This window comes from Macaca nemestrina, chromosome 14 (genome assembly GCF_043159975.1).
Source record: "Macaca nemestrina isolate mMacNem1 chromosome 14, mMacNem.hap1, whole genome shotgun sequence".
Taxonomy (NCBI): domain Eukaryota; kingdom Metazoa; phylum Chordata; class Mammalia; order Primates; family Cercopithecidae; genus Macaca; species Macaca nemestrina.
Genome location: NC_092138.1, coordinates 35,154,239 through 35,175,374, shown reverse-complemented (window position 1 = coordinate 35,175,374; position 21,136 = coordinate 35,154,239). Strand labels below are relative to the sequence as shown.

Below are 21,136 nucleotides of genomic sequence, written 5' to 3'. Positions count from 1 at the left end.
TTCACTTCCTCCCGACAACCTCCTCAAGCATGTTCTGTGTCTGTACCAGGGCTATCCCAATGCTGTAGGTTGGCCCCTCTCACCATTACTTCCAATGACTCACTTATAGAAGTTCGCTCAACCCCGCACATTTAGGCTCTGCTGGATCAAAGGTCTGTCTGGCTTCCTATAGGGAATTCTAGCAGGGGATACTGTGTTTGTCCTACTGCATCTAAAGCTGTGCTACTGGCCTGGCCACCTTGAGCTCTTAATATTGGCAGACCAGTGGGCAAAGAAAAAATTACCATACTGGTAAAGTAATCAATCTTGATTATCATGAAAATCTTGAACACCGCTATATAATGGAGACAAGGAAGAGTATGTTTAGAACTCAGGGGTCCACTGATTCACTGGTTCTTTTTACTTCCATATCCAGTGATAATGAAAAGATATTTGCAACAACCCCAGTCTGTTAAGGACATGATGATCAAAAGCTTAGATCTCTTAGGGTCGTAAGTCTGGGTCACCCTATCAGGCAAAGAAACCATTCCATCTGAGGTGTTGGGTGAGGGAAATCTGGAATGTATGGTGGATGAGTGAGACAACAAATATCACCTGTGGCTTGGGATCAACAGCAGCAGCAGGAACTGCAGCTTGTTCCACAAACTGGTGTACATTAAATCTTTCACAGAGATTGTGGCTCCCTCCCAGCTGGAAGGCTCAGTGACAGAGCCAACTTAATGTAGGGCTTGAGTGGATTTGAACAGTACAAGTGGGGACTCTGAAGTCCTGCCTTATTTCCTCTCAGCCCCACCTTTCACTTCAGCCAGCTGGAATAGAATTCTGGGTGGGCTTACACTCACTTCAAGGTCAGTAACTCACCTCAAATTGGATACTTTTCTTTCTGCTCTGAGACTTTTCTGATGCTACGGATGCTGGGGAAAGCTCACTCAGCCCACATGCATGTCTTAAGCCCAGCAGCAGAATGGAGTTCATATTCCTGTCAACCAATGGACGTGAAGCAGATGAACAAGTCCTTCCACCTGAAATTCTTTGAGTAGACATCTTAGGAGGCTATCTACATGCTGGTCCTTGAATATTTGAGTTTCTGTTGCCCACACAAACAACTTTGATAATATACTCTTATATTATTCTCTCTTAAACTCCTAAATCTCTTGTTTCTGCCCTCTTGGGTTACCAATTAAATACCTGCATGCCACACAAGTCCTTATCATAGGCTCTGTCTTACCCAGCTAAGACAATGGGCAAAATGTGAAATACAATGACATTATAGTGAATTTTCTATAAAGCCAAATTGAATCAGTACTAGGGACTGTCCTTTATTCTGACAGTATATCTCTTCTCAGTAGGGTGGATAAAATGATGGCTCTCTCCAAAGATGTCCATATTCTAATCCCTGGAACATGTGAATATGTCACCACCTTACATGGCAAAAGGAGTTTTGAAGATGGACCTTGAGATGAGAAGATCATCCTGAATAACCAGGGGGATGCAGCACCTAATGCAATCACAAGGGTCCTTAAGAGGTGGCAAAGAGAAGCAAGCTAGTTAGAGAAAGAGATGTGGCTGATCACAGTGGCTCACGCCTGTAACCCCAGAACTTTGGGAGGCCAAGGCAGGCAAATCACCTGAGATCAGGAGTTTGAGACCAGCCTGGCCAACATGGAGATACCCCATCTCTACTGAAAATACAAAAATTAGCCAGTCATGGTGGCATGTGCCTGTAATCCCAGCTTCTCAGGAGGCTGGGACAGGAGAATTGCTTGAACCCGGGAGGCGGAGGTTGGAGTGAGCCAGGATAGTGGCACTGCATTCCAGCCTGGGCGGCAGAATAAGACTCCATCTCAAAAAAAAAAAAAAAAAAAAAAAAAAAAAAAAAAAAAAAAAAGAGAGAGAGAGAGTGAGAGAGATGTGGTGACAGAAGCAGAGGGCTAAATGATGGGGTTGCTGCCTCTGAAGATGGAGGGGCCATAAGGCAATGAATGCAGGTGTCCTCTAGCAGCTGGAAAAGACAGGAAAGTGGAACCTTCCCTTAGGGCCTCTGCAATCCTGCTGACACCTTGATTTGAGCCCAGTGAAACTCAAGTCTGGCTTTCTGGCCTCCATAAGTATCAGATAGTAAATCTGTGTTGTCTTAAACTGTGAAGTTTGTGGTAATTTGATATAGGAGCATTAGGAAACATATGAACTTGGTGATGGGATTTCCTGTCTCTTGCGAAATGATTGTGATACTAGGTGTTTGTTGTCCTTACTTGGCAGATAAAAGTTGTTATTCTCCCAAGATTGTTTGAAATTCTGCTGGTGTATGAAGATCAAAAGTATGGGATCCCTTCCAAAAATATCCAGCATAGCCAGTCAAGGCTCTGAAGGATTTTGTAAGAGACCAAATTTCTTGGAAAAACCCCATAACCAGCTGACTGGCAGCAAATACAGCAAAGAAATATTCATTCTGCTGGCTCATGACACTGTGCATGAGTCACAGTGATTAGCTATTGTACTAGATATTTTCTGTTTCCTCTCCAGATCTGTTCTGTACACTTCAACACTGCTCTGAGCCCTGAGAAGTTGACTTTTATGGAATACAACAGTGGACCCTTGTATTCTCTGACTTCTAGCAGGGTTCAGCCAATGGAAGGCACTAGCAAGAGATTGGAGGGTGGGAGGAGAATGAGGTTGGGGTATTCATTCATCCAGCTTCCACCCTTTGGAGTTGCTGCAGGTGGCAGCTTCCCTATTCTGTAGCTACAGCTTCTGTGAAATGGGGCTTTCCCTACAGTTGCCTTCTGATTCCAGTAACTTCTCCAACAGCGGTAATTACTCTCCCAATATTGAAGCCCCAGTGTTCTGCACTATCCTTTATAGTTTCTACAAATGCTGATCACACCTTCATAAATAGTCCCTTTATTACACTCTCCTCCAGTCACTGAAGTGTGCCATCTGTTTCTTGCCTGAACCCTGACTGATAGACCTAGGAAATGGGGGCAGCTCTTACTTTGAAGGTCAATGCTGGCCAAAGTAAGTTCCCTCACTTGAGCATTCCAGAACACACAGCTGAAGTTTCTGCCAGGGTGTGGCTTGAGGCGCAGAACACTGGTGACCTGGTAGAGGCCTTCAGGGGTCCTGGAGTGGCTGGTGTTGGCAGGAACGCTGATGTTTGGCCAGGATACTTCTGCCAGAGGATAACCTGTAGCCTGGCATGTGAGCTCTACCTCATCTGTTTCTGGAACCTTTAGGATGTGAGTGTTTATTTTCCTGTAGGAAGCTGGACAATAGAGAAGAAAAAGAAATAAGCTTTTATTTTCTGATTCCTATAGAGCTTGGTACTTAATGCCATGTGAAATGAATAAAATTATCACTATCAATATTAATAATGGTTATCATTTGTAAACACACTCTATATCCCTGATATCATGCTCTTTTCCACATGTTGAATTATTTAGTTCTTACAATGCAATAAAGATGGCATCGTTGATATTCCCAATTTTTGTACAGGGTAACTGAAGATAGAGAAGTTGAGTATTTTGCTCATAGTCATAGAGCTTATAACTGGTAAGACCAATATTTGAACATTGGAATTCTGATTCCAGATCTCAACAGTGGTCTAAGCTACCACAATTTGTGGCTTCTTTCTTATAGTGCTGTAAATTATTTCACAATTGGGGGCCAGAAAGAGGATGGAAAAATAAAAATCACTAGATTACCCACTATCTCACTTTATTTGGTACTTTTTCCAGACATCTTCAGTCAAAAATTTACTTTTTACTTCCTCCTTTCCTCAGTTTTCTTTGAGATTAAGAAGAGAAAAAAATAAAGACCTAGATAATGTCTATAAATAGTCAAGAGTTGGGTATATTTATTCTGCACTTCTCCCTAACACATACACATACATATACACAAATACACACAGTTCATGCACACACATGCTTCTTTGCAGTATATGCAGAGTGAATTAATCAGATATGGCTGCCTGCTCTCAAGAAAGCTGAGATCTAAGTATAGTCATTTTGGAAAATAGTATAGAGGTTCCTCAAAAAACTAAAAATAGAATTACTACATGAGCCAGCAGTCCTATTTCTGGGTATATATCCAAAGGAATTGAAATTAGTCTGTTGAAGAGATATCTGTATTCCTATGTTCATTTCAGCATGATTCACAATAACCAAGATGTGGAACAAACCTAAATGTCCATCAACAGAGAATGAATAAAGAAAATGTGGTATATATACACAATGGAATACTATACAGCCCTTAGAAATAAGTAAAATCTGTCATTCATGATAACATGGATGGAACTGAAGGGTATTATGCTAAGTTGAATAAGCCAGGCACAGAAAGACAGATATGTATGATCTCGTTTATTTGTGAAATCTATAAAAGTAGATCCCATAGAAACAGAGTAGAAAGGTGGCTATCAGAGGCTGGGGATGGAGCAGATGTTGCTCAGTCTCAGAGTGGAGGAAATGTTATAGTGATCTATTGCCCTGTGTGATGACCACAGTTAATAATAATGTATTCTGTATTCCAATTTGCTAAAAGCATGAATTTTTTACATTCTCACCACAAAAAAAAAAAAAACTTGGTGATGTGATATTTTAACTAGTTTGATTTATCCTTTTTTTTTTTTGAGACAGTTTCGCTGTTGTCACCCAGGCTGGAGTGCAACAGCGTGGTCTTGGCTCACTGCAACCTCCACCCCCCAGGTTCAAGTGATTCTCCTGCCTCAGCCTCCTGAGTAGCTGGGATTACAGGCACCTGCCACCATGCCTGGCTAATTTTTTCTATTTTTAGTAGAGATGGGGTTTCACCATGTTGGTCAGGCTAGTCTCGAACTCCTGACCTCAGGTGATCCACCTGCCTCGGCCTCCCAAAGTGCTGGGATTGTAGGCATGAGCCACCTTGCCTGGCTTGACAGACTCTTTCTATAATCTATACATAGATCAAAACATCACATTATACCCCATAAATATACATTATTGCCAGTTAAAAATAAATTTTAAAGTTAAAATAAAACTTTATAACTTTATAAAAGCTTTAAAAATAAATAAAATAAACATGATATTCTGAGAGACTAGAAGCCACAAGAACAAACCTTCCAGTGGTCTTAGATAATAGCTAAAAATAAACAAATATCAATACCATATGCAGTTACCAGGCAGTGTGGAAAGTCACCTGTTGATTTTCGCTGAGAGGAAGAGGGAATGAGCACTGGCTTTCATTAGGTAGGAAATATTCCTTTAATAAATTAAGTTTCAATACAATTTTTGAAGTAAGGATAGTCTTGAAGTAAAGGCAGAGGTGTGATACAACTTTTTTCTCCTAAATTGTTGGAAGTATAAATAGGTACAAACTTTGTGAAAAGCAATTTCACATTAAAAATAGTGGTAACAACCATGTGAAAACCATCTGATGTGTATGATTTACTTATTGTTTTCTATGTGTTAAGCTTTGTGGCACGTCCTTTTACATCCTGCGGAAGAGAAGGAATGTTCATGCCCTTCTTCACAATTTTTGCCTCTCTGTTCCCCTCCTGTGTTGTGGGTCTCAATGTTAAGAGTTGACAATTTGATTCGTTGTAGCAAACAACACCCACTAGATCTGGGTTCACTAGAGAGCAGGGTCACTGCACAGTGAAACATCCACCAGAACCTGCACGCACTTGGGCTCTCCCTTGAAGTTCTTGTCTCCATGTGGTCAGCACACCCAGCTGGGCCTGCTGGTATGTCCCAAAAAGCTCTGACATCTTTCCCCTTAATGTATAAATATACATAATACATATAATACATTATGTCATTTAAATGATACGCAGACCCTATGAGGTAGGTAAAATTCGTATTCCTATTTTGTAATGCATTCTGCATTGGAATCACCATAAGAGGATGTGTTTCTCTGTAATTGCAGATGTCCAGGGATGGAGCAAGATAAGCAGGTAGAGGAATATGCTCTGGGGTTCTTAGGAGCACCCAGCACTAGTAGAAGATGAGGCGATTCAGGCACTGAAGCAGTCTACTGAAGGACTTGACCTGTTAGACTCACCAGTCTCCTTGAAGCCAAAACTTTGGCCTATCTTTCACAATCAAACAGTACCTGAAGTGTGCATTTCGAGTACTCACTTTATCTGTCATTTTATGTTGTTTATCTACACTTATTTTCCCTTGGTTCAATGTCTTTTGTGATCATTTTATATGATCATACTGTAGATTATTTCTGTAAGCTCTCAAGTCTTTTGGGGAATGAAGTAGAACAAGAACAGGAGCAGAGTACTATAGGTGAGGGTCTGGTCCACTATTGCAGGTGGCTTGGACTAAGAAGCTGATCTTGGTGTCCTGGTTGAGAAGTGATTTCAGAAGTAGGGATGCCAGGAATCGGGAGCTTGCCTGAGGCTTTGACTTGGGATACATGAGGGAGCAGATAGGGAGACATAGAGAGAGCTCTTCGGCTACAAGAATCAGCAAGGTTTGGGGAAGGGACAGGAGCCCACATCCTACATTTTTGCAGTATCAGAAATGTCTCCATAGCCTCTTTCTTATTTGGGAGATGGCGGAAAAGGAATCGCTTCCCAATGGAGAAGCTGGACTGAGAGTGATATTCTTAGGAAAAGATGAGTAAATTTTATAATTTAAGAGGTGGAAGTACTCCAAAAATTCAAGTCATCTGACTTATTGCTCAATGAAAAACACCTTCTACAGCAATTCTCCTAGATAATTGCTTTGATGAATGTTCCACATACACTTGAAAACAATGTGTATTCTTCAGTTGCTGGGTGTACGTTCTATATACCATATGCCAATTAGGTCAAGATGGCTAATTGCGTTGTTCAGATTTTCTATTTTCTTAATTGTTCTATCAGTTATAATAGAGATGAGTTGAAATCTCAAATGTAAATGTGGATTTGACTAGTTCTCCTAAGTCTGCCAATTGTTGTTTAATATTTGAAGCTATCCTGTTAAATGGACACACATTTAGGATTGTTATGTGTTTAGAACTCACTTTTTTATCATTATGAAGTGTCCCTTGTTATCTTTAGTAATATTTATCTTCTGATATTAGTAACCTACTAAATAATTAACTTTTGCTTGAAAACATCTATGAATGGAAACTCCTACTTCCTCTAGAAGCAGTCTTTGCCATGATTATACAATAAGCAAGTTAAACTTCCATTGGAAAGATTTTCTTCATGCCAAGCAAAATTGTGCCTCTTTGTAGCTTCTACCCATTAGTATTTGTCTAGTTTAGTAACACAACATATGGAAAGCACCATAGTTAAAAACATGAGTTCAGAATCTAAGCAGTTTGACTAGGCTTTAGCCAAGGGCTAGTTATACGACCTCTCAAACCCTCAGTTTTCTTGTTTATGAAATGGATACAGCAATACTTATCCTTAACAAGGGTGTTAAATAAATAAATTAGATGTCTAGAACATAACTCAATTAGTGTTAGCAATTATTGCAGGTAACCCTTCTGGTATTTGAAGATAACTGGGAAGACTCCATCTAGTCTTTTCAACCCTAAGTAAAACATGCTGGGGCCGGGCGCGGTGGCTCAAGCCTGTAATCCCAGCACTTTGGGAGGCCGAGACGGGCGGATCACAAGGTCAGGAGATCGAGACCATCCTGGCTAACACGGTGAAACCCCGTCTCTACTAAAAAATACAAAAACCTAGCCGGGCGAGGTGGCGGCGCCTGTGGTCCCAGCTACTCGGGAGGCTGAGGCAGGAGAATGGCGTGAACCCGGGAGGCGGAGCTTGCAGTGAGCTGAGATCCGGCCATTGCACTCTAGGCTGGGCGACAAAGCAAGACTCTGTCTCAACAACAACAACAACAAAAAAACATGCTTACCTCCTTTAACTGTATCTCACAAGACACAGTCTTCAGACCCATTTCCAGATAGTGGTCTTTGGGTATAGTTTAGTTTTGCCAAGTTCTGTTAAAAGGATACTGTAACACAATCTATATTCTAGGTATTATCTGAGCAGCACAGATATCTAGGGTTTTAATGTAACCTAAGGTCATAAGATCAGTTTTGCTAAATATATGATCTGCTGCTCAGTTAAGTTGGCTATATCCTTACAACCTGAATAACAGACCCCTTAGCACTTGGAGATTGTCTCCAAGTTGACTCAAGACCACAACCAGCCTTCGTTGTCCCTGACTCAACAACTACTAGCTGTTCAGTCTGTTATAGATCTAGTCAGCTATATTATTATCCCACCTTTTACCACCTTATACACAAGGTGTGTGCTTTGTGCGTCCTGGGTCTGTTTGCCTTCAGATCCATTTCTCACTTTTTCTTCTCTGCTCTGTGTTGCAGGAAGACAGATTCCTGTGGCCTGTATAGCCTAGACACATGACAGCCAATAGGAAGCAGGACAGGAACACTAGAGGGTGGATGGGAGGGAGAAGGGAAGGTATTTCTCCCCCATGCTCTATACTTTTGTGGCCTCTCCAGCAGAAGATGCATCTCTTCCCTGGCTCCAGATACCAATGGACAGGCCCATTGGGTTCCAGTGTCTGTCAAGTGACTTTAATGCCTGGGCTCCATTAACCCTGACTTCCCACTTTTCCCTATAGCCTAGTGGAAGGAGCAGTTTTCTGCTATTGCTAATTTCTGAATTGCTTCCCTGTTCTCTGTTTGGCTTCTCAGTCTCCCTCATTAAAAGAATTAATTGTTATCTGCTTTAGATTTCCACAGGTTTAAATGGTTTCTGTTTCCCTGGTTTGTTCTGGCTGTCTGACAGATATGTTACAAGCAATGCTGTAATTTCTGAAATAAAGATGAGCTGTGTACATGGTAGTATCTGTTTTATAGTCATAATGACAGTAAATAAATGGAAAAATGTAGTTTTATATGCCTTGGTCTTAGAGGATCTATGCAAGTTTCTAGTAATCAGTTAAATCTATTAGGACTGCTTTCAATTCATCTGTTAAATTGCCTGAAAAAGAATAGCAGGTTAACAAGTTTGTAATTCCCAGGAGCTTTTCCCCGCTTTGAAATTCAGGGCATTGTTTTCTTTTTAAAAATAATTTTCTTTCTTTATTTTTAAAACATGTATTATTTTACTCCAACGGCTTCCCGCTACTGCAGGCAGAGCTCAGAACATTGTTTTCTTGACTCCGATTTTCTTATGCCCTTCTGCTTCCCCAAGGGAAAAAAAGACACTGAGACTTGACTCTTCTAGTAAATGCTTTCCTTGGGCCTTAGAGGCTTAAACGTGCAGTTGTCTTTTCACTCCTGCCTTGCTTCTCTTTGACTGTTTCCTTCCTCTGCCCTTGTTTTTTTTTCCTTCTTAGGGTGAAGGCCCTTTTAATGGAGGTCATGCTGCCTCCTTCCTGTACTTGCTGAAGTTGAATTCTTGTCATTCTTGGGCCTTTTTTGTTGGTTTGAAGTACTTTTTTTTAAAATTTATTTTTTATTTCAATAAGTTTTTGGGGAACAGGTGGTGTTTGGTTACATGGATAAGTTTTTTTTTGTTTGTTTGTTTTTTTGGAGACGGAGTCTCACTCTGTCGCCCAGGCTGGAGTGCAGTGGTGCGATCTCAGCTCACTCTCAGCTCACTGCAACCTCCGCCTCCTGGGTTCAAGCGATTCTCCTGTCTCAGCCTCCAGAGTAGCTGGGATTACAGGCGTGTGTCACTATGCCTGGCTAATTTTTGTATTATTAGTAGAGATGGGGTTTTACCATGTTGGCCAGGCTGGTCTCAAAATCCTGACATCAGGTGATCCGCCCACCTTGGCCCCCCAAAGTGCTGGCGTTACAGGCGTGAGCCACCGCGCCTGGCCATGGATAAATTCTTTAGTGGTAATTTTTGAGACTTTAGTGCACCCATCACCCAAGCAGTGTGCACCGTACCAAATGTGTACTTTCTTAATCCCTCACCCCCACCCATCCTTTCCTCCAAATCCTGAAAGTCCATTGTATCGTTCTTATGCCTTTGTATCCTAATAGCTTAGCTCGCACTTGTGAGTGAGAACATGCAATGTTTGGTTTTCCATTCCTGAGTTACTTCATTTAGAATAATAGTCTCCAATTCCATCCAGGTTGCTGCAAATGCTATTATTTCATTCCTTTGCATAGCTAAGTAGTATTCCATGGTGTGTGTGTGTGTGTGTGTGTGTGTATAATATACATATATATGTATGTATAATATATATATACCACATTTTCTTTATCCACTCACTGATTGATGGGCATTTGGGCTGGTTCCATATATTTGCAATTGCTAATTGTGCCACTATAAACATGCATGTACAAGTATCTTTTTTTTATAATTACTTATTTTCCTCTGGGTAGATACCTAGTAGTGGAATTGCTGGATCAAATGGTAGATCTACTTTTAGTTTTTAAAGGAATCGCCACACTGTTTTCCATAGTAGTTGTACTAGTTTACATTCCCATCAACGGTGTAAAAGTGTTCTCTTTTCACCACATCCATGACAACATCTATTATTTTTTGATTATGGCCATTCTTGCAGGAGTAAGGTGGTATCGCAGTGTGGTTTTGATTTGCATTTCCCTGAGAATTAGTGATGCTGAGCATTCTTCCATATGCTTGTTGGTCATTTGTATATCTCCTTTTGCGAATTGTCTATTCATGTCCTCAGCCGATTTTTTGATGGGATTTTTTTTTTCTTTTTTTTTCTTGCTGATGTATTTGCATACCTTGTAGATTCTGGATATTAGTCCTTTGTCAGATGTATGGATTGTGAACATTTTCCCCCACTCTGTGGGTTGTCTGTTAACTCTGCTGATTATTTCTTTTGCTGTGCAGAAGCTTTTTAGTTTAATTAAGTCCCACTATTTATCTGTCTTTGTTGCATTTGCTTTTGGGTTCTTGGTCACGAAGTCTTTGCCTAAGCTAATGTCTAGAAGGGCTTTTTTGATGTTATCTTCTAGAATCTTTATGGTTTCAGGTCTTAGATTTAAGTCTTTGATCCATCTTGAGTTGATTTTTTTATAAGGTGAGATATGAGGATCTAGTTTATTCTTCTCCATGTGGTTAGCCAATTATCCCAGCACCGTTTGTTGAATAGGGTATCTTTTCCCCACTTCATGTTTCGGTTTGCTTTGTCAAAGATCAGTTGGCTGTAAGTATTTGGCTTTATTTCTAGGTTCTCCATTTTGTTCCATTGGTCTATGTGCCTATTTTTATACTAGTATTATGCTGTTTTGGTGACTATTGTGTTACAGTATGGTTTGAAGTTAGGCAATGTGATGCCTCCAGGTTTGTTCTTTTTGCTTAGTCTTTCTTGCTTTGGCTATGTGGGCTCTTTTTTGGTTCCATATGAATTTTAGGATTGTTTTTTCTAGTTTTGTGAAGAATGATGGTAGTATTTTGATGGGGATTGCATTGACTTTGTAGATTGCTTTTGCCAGTATGGTCATTTTCACAATATTGATTCTATGTATTCATGAACATGGGATGTGTTTCCATTTGTTTGTGTTATCTTTGATTTCTTTCAGTAGTGATTTGTAGTTTTCCTTGTAGAGGTCTTTCATATTCTTGGTTAGGTATATTCCTAAGTATTTTATTTTATTTTTGCAGCTATTGGTTGATGTTGGTGTATAGCAGAGCTACTGATTTGTGTACATTAATTTTGTATCCTGAAACTTTGCTGAATTTGTTTACCAGTTCTAGGAGCTTTTAAGATGAATCCTTAGGGTTTTCTAGGTATATGATCATATCATCAGCAAACAGCAACAGTTTGACTTCCTCTTTACCAATTTGGATGCCCTTTATTTCTTTCTCTTTGAGTGCTCTGGCCAGGACTTCCAGTACTATGCTGAGTAAAAGTGGTGAAAGTGGGTATTCTTGTGTTGTTCCAATTCTCAGGGAGAATGCTTTCAACTTTTCCCCATTCAGTATAATGTTGGCTGTGGGTTTGTCATAGGTAGCTTTTATTACCTTAAGATATGTTCCTTCTGTGCTGATTTTGCTGAGGGTTTTAATCATAAAGGATGCTAGATTTTGTCAAATGCTTTTTCTGGATCTATTGAGATGATCATGTGATTTTTGTTTTTAATTCTGTTTGTGTGGTGTATCACATTTATTAACTTGTGGAAGTTAAACCATCCCTGCATTCCTGGTATAAAACCCACTTGATCATGGTGGATAATCTTTTTGATATGCTGTTAGATTTGGTTAGCTACTATTTTGTTGAGGATTTTTGCATCTATGTTCATCAGGGATACTGGTCTGTAGCTTTCGTTTTTTGTTATGTCCTTTCCTGGTTTTGGTATTAGCATGCTACTGACTTCATAGAATGATTTAGGGAGGATTCCCTCTTTCTCTATCCTGTGGAATAGTGTCAATAGGTTTGGGACCAATTCTTCTTTGAATGTCTGATAGAATTCAGCTGTGAATCTGTCTGGTCCTGGACTTTTTTTTGTTGACAGTTTTAAAAGTTACCATTCAATCTTGCTGCTTGTTATTGATCTGTTTATAGTTTCTATATCTTCCTGGTTTAATCTAGGAGGGTTGTATATTTCAGGAATGTATCCGTCTCCTCTAGCTTTTCTAGTTTATACATGTAAAGGTATTCATGGTGGCCTTGAATAATCTTTTGTATTTCCGTGATATCAGCAGTAATATCTCCATTTCGTTTCTAATTGAGATTATTTGGATCTTCTCTCTTCTTTTCTTGGTTATCAATTTTATTTATCTTTTCAAATAAACAGATTTTTGTTTAATTTCTCTTTTGTATTTTTTTGTTTCAATTTCATTTAGTTATGCCCTGATCTTTGTAATTTCTTTTCTTCTGCTGGGTTTGGGTTTGGATTGTTCTTGTTTCTCCAGCTCCAGGAGGTGTGACCTTAGATTGCCTACTTGTGCTCTTTCAGACTTTTTGATGTAGGCATTTAATGCTATGAACGTTTCTCTTAGCACTGCTTTTGCTGTATCCCAGAGTTTTGATAGGTTGTATCACTATTATTGTTCAGTTCAAAGAGTTTTTTATTTCTATCTTGATTTCATTGTTCACCCAGTGATCATTCATTATTTAACATCCATGTATTTTCATGGTTTTGAAGGTTCCTTTTGGAGTTGATTTCCAGTTTTACTCCACTGTGATCTAAGAGAGTACTTGATATAATTTTGATTTTCTTAAATTTACTGAGACTTGTTTTGTGGCCTATTATATGGTCTATCTTGGAGAATGTTCCATATGCTGATGAATAGAATGTATATTCTGCAATTGTTGAGTAGAATGTTCTGTAAGTATCTGTTAAGTCTATTTGTTGTAGGGCATAGTTTAAATTCATTGTTTCTGGTTTGAAGTACTTCTGTAAGCTTCAGCACATTCCTGGTGTTGGCTCTTCCCATTCTCCTGACCTGCCCAGGCCTTCAGGATGGTTTGGCCCTTGGTGTTCTTGTTTTTAGTGCCTCCTCTGTGACCCTGTCTGGAAACCTTTGCACAGACCAGTTCTCAACCCAGCTCCTCTGAGAGACCCCTGGGTTCCTGGGGCCTCTCTGTTCTTTGGCCATGCTCTCGCCCCTTCCGCAGATGGATTGCCCCCAGTAATGTAGATGCCACCTGGCTTTTCAGAAACCACAGTCCTTTATCACTGTCTCTTCCAGAATCTCCAGTCATTCCACCTCATAATTTTTTCTGTCCTTTTCAAATTAACTCTTTTCACTATATTTGATGTGAATTTCTGCCCAGACGTCAACGAAGGTGCTATAAACAAACCCATTTTCAAGCTTTATGCCATGGATCAGGCATTTTAAGATAAAAACATGTCTTTCTTCTAGTTCTGCTTCATTCATTGGAACCCTCACTGGGGTCCCAGATCTATCTTGCTTCTTATAGAGACCCTGGATCAGGGTAGCCTACTCTTAGTGATGGTCTTCAACTTTTTTATTGTTTCCTCCTAAAATAATTATGATACAGTATGCTCTTCTCACCTATTAAGTTGATTCTTAGAATTTTTCATAGGTTTCTATACTGGAAAAACATATAATGTTCAGCATCTTATGATTTTTTAAGTAAAACAATTATTTTACTCTTACATATGTATCCAAAGGTATCTAAATATAAAATAAATTATCTTTTATATACAACATCATCCTTGAAAAATACATACAAATATTTAACAACAGTATATAGTTTCAAATAGCTAGAAGGAGGACATGGAATGTTCTCAACACAAAGAAATGATAAATATTTGAGATGATGAATATGCTAATTACCCCAATCTGATCACTATCCATTGTAAGTATTGAAACATCACTAGGTACCCCATAAATATGTACAATTATTGTCAATTTAAAAAAAGATAAAATACATTTCACATATACCCAAAAAAATGGTCTCAAAAGAAGGTGCACATAACTTCAGATTTTTTTCTACTGTATGTCTGTTATTGCTTGTAATCATCTTTTCACAATAAACTTAGTTAATGTGTCAATTTCTAAAATATATGTACATAATACAATATAGTTTCCACAAGAAAAAAAAATGCATCTAAAACAATATTATATATATTAAATAAGCTCTTACAAACAAAAGAATATGTATGAAACATGCTGGAATAATTTCCTGTGTTAAAAAAGGGGAATGAGACTGGAAAATGTGGAAAAAAAGAGAGTAAATAAATAAGACAAATAAGAGAGGCTTTTTAAGGTAAGGAACTTAATGAATTCAATTCCCTCTAAGTAAAAATAAATAAATTATTAAATGAAAAAATTCTTCTCTAACTATCTAAATTGTTTCTTTTCATTCATTGAACCTTACTTCCAATTTCACCTTCCCTACAGAATTTTGTCTTAATGTAACAAATTTTTGTTTGACAGATTTTGCATTAATTATTGTTATATGTCTTTACAACAACAAAATATTTATAGTTATTGAAATTAAAACTTTTCTTTTGTGACTATGAAGCATTAAGTGTTCAAGGTTTTCTGCATTGAGATCTAATTTCTATTATTATTAACACATATTTGGTCAAAATGTAAAATGTTATGAATATTGATAGTTATTAAACATGAAAGATGAAAATTTATTGGAAATGTGTCACTTAATAAGATGGATATGGCTGTCTTTTTCAAATTATTCATGAATCTGAAGAAGCATATGACATGGTTGGAATGATTCTATATAATAGAATTCAGCATCAATTCTATTTCTATTTTTCTTTTTTTTGTAGCTTATAAGGGCTAGGGAATCTTGTTTATATGAGTAAATCAATGGGAATGGTAGCAGTTTTGTTATAGCAATGTCATTTCATTCTTTGACCTGGTTTACATGGCAAAAATTACTCATTTTTGATTATCAGCTATTAACTTTATAAGAGCCTCCTTCAATGTTGTTGAAAGCAGAAAATTTGATACCACATTATTTGCAAAAGGGTTTTTAGTCATAACAGTTCCATCAGGTGTCAATGTTCCCAATCATTCTTTTGTTTAACACTATAGAGGGTTTTACACCCCGGGACAATGGACTGTATAAATGATGAGTGAGTGGTAGGCTTACAAGAGGAAGTGTTTCAGGGGAATTCCAAGAGCCTTGCCTGGCGTGCACATTCTCAGGCTCATCAATTTTGGGAAGGAGTATTTGGGGAACATGAGGATCTGGAAACTCACTTCCTAAAACTGCCTGTGCCCATACATCCCTTGAAAAGTCTTTGTAATCCCCAAATATCCCAGTTTGATGACCAACACTATAAGGAACAAATCTCTCCACAACTGAGAAATCCCTGGTCTAGGTAAGGAGTAGGCAGGGTGCCTCCCCAGGAATGAGAGACAGTCCTCAGCTTGAGAGAATGGGCAGAAGGCCTGGCCCATTAATACAGTGTTCAGATAGAGATCAATAAACACAGAGGTGGTGATTTAGGGTTGCAGACATTTGAGTACATCAAGGCATCCTGAGAATGTACAGCCTTACATTAAGGGAACTCAGACTAACTTCAGTATTCTAGAGTTCCTCTTAGCTGCTGCCTGGATGTAGGAAATGTAATAAAGATAGAAAACAGTTATATCTAGGCTAATGGCTTTCCTGGTGACTCACTGATGGTTGAGGTGTGAGGAGGTCACTGTCCCTGTAACAACTGAGGGTCTTTTAACCAACTCTGTGGACCCTTATTATATGCCAGGTACCATGCTCAGTTCTTTATGTTCATTATCTCTCTCAATGTTGACAAAAATCCTGTGTGGTTGGTACTACTATTGTTCTTCTTCTACAAATAAGCAAAATGTGAGGTTATGAAAGGCAAAATAACCTGCCCAAGGACAAGGATGAACACAAATTCATCCGTATGTCCAGTCCCTCTAGTTTGTCCTTCTTTGTACCAGATCATAAAGTCACACACTTCTGCCAAGGTTAATGGTTTTTTGGGGCCAAAACCCACAGACCCTCTAGAAGACAGTATAGACCATCTGAGGTCCAATGCGTGTGAGGGGAGAGGCCAGAGAAATACTGGCATCGTGTATCTCAGAGCACTCAAGCCCGGAGACCATAAGCCAATGAACAAGCAAAATCCATTTTTTATAGTTGTCATATGTCTTTCCCCAAATCACCTTTTCTAGAACAAACAAGAGTGTGAAGATTCTCTCTATATTTAGGGTTTTGACTTGTACTGGGGTGCAGAGGTACCTGAATCCAGAGGAACAGGGACAGCTATAGACTTCATGGGACTCTCTTGGGCTACCCACTTCCCTTTACTGGATCTCAGCTACTTCATCTGCAATAAATAGGGCTTGCATTTGAGCAGTGTTTTCCAAACTTGTAACTTTTTTATGATCCAAAGTAAGAAAAAAAATTTTATACCATGACCTAACACACACACACACACACCCCTGAGAAATTAGTTTTACAGTACTCAGTACTACTCTGGGATGTCTTCTGATCTACTCTATCTATTCTCTTCTATTCATTATTTTTTAAAGGGTGGGAAACATGCATCTGGTTGCTACTCACTAAATTGATATTTTAATTCACTAATGGGTAGCAAACCATGGTTTTAAAAACTCTGGATTCAGGGTATAAACTATTGAAAAAGAGTACCTTAATAATCAAGTCAGGGATGTTCCATAGGAGAACTGTGAATTAGGCAAAGCTTATTTTTCAAACCCTCCCACATTTCAAGGACTAATTTTCCTGGCTTCCTCCAGTCCCATCTTATTCCTATAGCTCCTACCTCCTTTCACTTGTACTTCAGCTGCTTTGTACTCAGATGTCAAAAATTATTTCCAAGCAGATGCTTTCGTTTTCTCTGAAATAGCTCTGTCTCCTTAAAAGCAGGCTTCTTGTTTTTGCTTGAGCTACCTTTAATGGGTTTCTGTGACTTGCAGGTCCTCTGTTGGAGACATGCTTCCATGGATTCTAGTCCTTGACACCACTCACCTTTGACTTTCAGAGTCAGGTACTTGTAGTCCCAGGCAACCCCATAGATGATTATGCATTGGTACTGTCCTTCGTCCCTCACTTGGACTTGAGGTATGTGGAACAAGGCCTTCCCTAGGGACAGCTGCTCCTCCAGCAAAGTGGCTCTTTCACGGTGTGGGGATGTATCATTTTCCACCTTTTGCAAACTGGCTGTTATTGCTCCAAGGTTCACATGACTTCCAGTGTCAAAGTTGCATTCCAGGGTCGCATTGCTGCCATGCTCTATTATGTACAGTTCCTTAGGGACTGTCACCGTGAATAAAGCTGAAAAGAAAACAAGATATTTTGCCATTGTCTGCCTTTACTTTACATTCCAGTTCTTACAAAGTGTGACCTGAGACCCATCTCACCCCCATTTTCCAAAAGGCACCTGTCATTATCTCGACATTCCCTTGGCGAATCCTTTCTCTCCTTTGCCCCATCCATCTGGGCAAGAGTAGGATTCTTGACCCGCTGATCTGAGGTAGCTCTCTCCTCCAAACATTCCCTCCTGGGCAGCTGACTGCCCTTTGCTCCTCTCTGGGCACCCCAGCAAGAGCTTCTGGTGGACAACACTGCTTGCTCTCAGAGGCCTCTCCCACCTCCAGTCCCTGACTCCCTGAGCCCTACGGTCATTCCAGGTCGTATGTCATATAAGAACAAAATGCTTCCTTACGACTTCCCTACCATCAAGCTCTGAGCTCATGTTACTTAAATACCTTCACATCCTATTCTCCAGGTTCATTTTCCTCAATCCATATTGATTAATTTATATATTTTCCTGCCAAATATCACTTCCTCTCACCAGTGGTGGTGATAATAACTATTACTTGTTGAGTTCTTACAATTATCAGACACTCTGCTAACACATTGTCTCACTGAGTCTTCCTAGAAGCCAGCAAGGTAGGTAATAATATTCTATCCTTTTTGTTTTTCAGAAAACAAAAATGAGGCACAAAAAGGTTAAGTAACTTGCCTAAGATTGCACAGCCAGAATCAGATCAGGTATTTCTAACCACCACATCATACAAGCCCACTGTAGATGCTTTCTATTTTCTAACAATAAAGGGAAAGGAAAAATGGAACTGATATTTAATGTATACCTAGTATGTACCACGCCAGGCACTGTAGTAGGAACTTTTAACTATATTGTTTAATACTGAAAACATGACCATGAAACATGTTTTGTCATTATGGTTATATAGTTGAGGAAACTGACTCCAAGCAGTTCACTTCAGGACATGCATTAGTAAATTTAAAATCCAGAGCCAGTCAGATGTTTGACTTCAAAATCCTTAGTTTCCACTCAGTGTTTACCAAAATGTGAGGGACACGCCACTAGAAGTATGTAAGATGATTTTAGTTGAGGCAGAATCAAAGCCTAAAGGGAGTTAAATTATTCAGAGAGGAATTTGTTCCCTTTTCAATTATATTTCCTTCAATTGTATATAATTTGCAACTAGACTTCCACACCTCTAACACTGGCTATTTTTCCTTTTAATCAAATAGGAATCTTCCAGGCAGATAACAGTATCTGGGTAGGATTTGATAACACTGCTTTATTTTCATTGCGTTTATTTTTCTTCCTATTCTCTATTTACCAGTGCAAATGATACTTGTTTTTTATCTACCACAGGGGTATATGGTTTTATTTTTTACAAGTTGAATTGATCTAAATAGTTCTATAAAAATGCATAAGGAGTGGCCAAACTAGTAAAGGTAGTGTTTACATCAATAAAGTGTGAAAAATGACAAAATTAGGCTGCTTCCATCATTAATGAATGGGTATTCATTGTGATGGAGATATAGGAAAATCTTGAAGTAGTTTTGGAATAATCACAGAAGATTAGATCAAATTATGTTCAGTAGAGCTTCATTCGTTCATTCAATCAAATCATTCATTCAACAAATATTTGGGGACTTCCTCTAAGCATTAGCTATTCAAGAAGTTGTTTCAGTATAAAATGTGATATGCAAGAGCATAGGATATAGTGACAGGTGAGCCTGGGTTCAAATGCTGACTATCAGAATTAGGAGTCCTTTGACTGTGAGTCCATCCTTTAATCTCTGTGAGCTTCAGCCTCCTTATCTATAAAATGAGGTTGGACTCTACCTCTCAGTATTATGGTGGAGGCTGGACGAGGTGTTACATGTGAAGTGCCTAGATCTGTCAGGCAGTAAGCACTCAGCAAATGTTCGTTTCTTTCTTTCGTATCTTTAATTCTTGGGAAAGTGGTAATTCATATGTGGAATGCATGGTCAATCTTTATCCTCCAGGATATTTTACTAACCAGGACAGTCCATTCTCTGATCAGATTTCACAGTATAAGTAACTTTTGGGTTTTCTGCTGCTTGAATGATTCCCATTGCAGTTGTCCTCTGATTCAAGTTTTTCTTCCCACTATCCTGCAAATCTTTGAAGGCAAAGACCAGGCTGAGTTTGCTTTGATATATCCAGTATGTAGTACATACCAAGTTCTAGTTAAGAGCTTGGCAAATAAATGACAGAAAGAGAGAGAGGGAGAAAGAAAGGATGACCCTGGTTATATATTCACCTCTGCTTTCCTTTAATCAAACTGCAACTTGCCTGTGATCACACAAATTGACCTTCTTAATTGCCACACAGCACACTTGATAGTGATATCCACAAACCTGAGATTTATTTCAAATGACCAACATTTACAGCTTGCCTCTATTCCCTGTTTTAACTATGGCTAGAACATTAATGTGCCTTTCTACAGAGAGGAGTTCATGTGTGCCCAGCATTCTTTTGTGCAGGAGGGGCACAGGGGCAGGGCTATAAGGTGAGCGTATGTGTGTACAACAGTGCTAATCATATCTGCACTTGCTGTGCCAGGTTGCAAAGAACCTGAAATAATGCATGTAAAAAGAGATTTCCTGTATGATTCTTTTATTCCACTGCACACTTGGAATAGCTCTCACCTCGGAATCTCTGTAATGGGACCCTCTTCAGGGCAGATCCCTTTATGATGGAAGCCATCCTTAAATACTTGAGTTATTAAGTCCCTTATAACTTAATGCAGAGCCACCTGATATCAAATCCGATCTGTCCTTGAAGAATAATATTCAACTATTCATCAAATATGTAGTAATCATATGCCAAGTTCAAGAATTACCTACTACTTTTACTTTTCTATAATTCTTCTCTTGTTTAATTACATATGACACATAGGAAACAGGGAAGAAAATGGGACTTACAAGGAAGGTTAGTTGCTGAGTCTGCGTAAAAACAAGAATTAAATAGATGACTTTGGGTAGAGACTCTGTTGAATCTATTTAGCAAATTTATTTACTGCACTATGCTTTCATTTCATGAGAAAGGGAACGCCTATAACTTCCTCTGGAACTCCCCTTAGTTTACAGCAGAACTCCCCTCTTTACTGCCTGGGCCTTTGATAAAAGTCCATTTTCTTCCTGTTTTTCCTGTCTGCTTTGTAAGAATATGTGCCAGGAGTGATAGGCATAACGTATGCTCCTTTTCAGACAGGCGACATTTTTCAGCTAATATTTACAAGAGAAAACAGCAATTAGCAAACATGAATCATGTGTCTGAATAGCTCAGAATACCTAGAAGATTAATTGTTATTTGGTCTAATTTTGTCCCAAGTAAAGTTTCTAAGACGTGCAAATTTTGAGCTTGATTACTCCATACAAAATAAGGGGTTTAGGAAGTGCAATACATTTTTGAAATCCTGAAACATTCTTGCTTATTGTAAGTTACAGAGTCAATCAAAACACTGTTGGAAACAATTCTATGAAGA

At 38.9% G+C, this 21,136-nt stretch overlaps 1 protein-coding gene and 1 long non-coding RNA gene across 10 annotated transcripts in view; one reads left to right on the top strand and one right to left on the bottom strand.

The window, feature by feature from the left end:
- The window catches only part of LOC105491853 (uncharacterized), a 177,329-nt gene that overhangs the window by 69,756 nt on the left and 86,437 nt on the right, over positions 1–21,136 (top strand). The window lies entirely within an intron of this gene.
- LOC105491852 (programmed cell death 1 ligand 2) overlaps positions 1–21,136 on the bottom strand; it is a 62,252-nt gene that overhangs the window by 20,070 nt on the left and 21,046 nt on the right. For both annotated transcript variants that reach the window (XM_011758570.3, XM_011758571.3), the window contains exons 3-4: positions 17,334–17,639; positions 2,993–3,262 (exon numbers count right to left, since the gene is read on the bottom strand). In XM_011758570.3, coding sequence (XP_011756872.1) covers positions 2,993–3,262; positions 17,334–17,639 — 576 coding nt within the window. The remainder of the gene's footprint in view (positions 1–2,992; positions 3,263–17,333; positions 17,640–21,136) is intronic.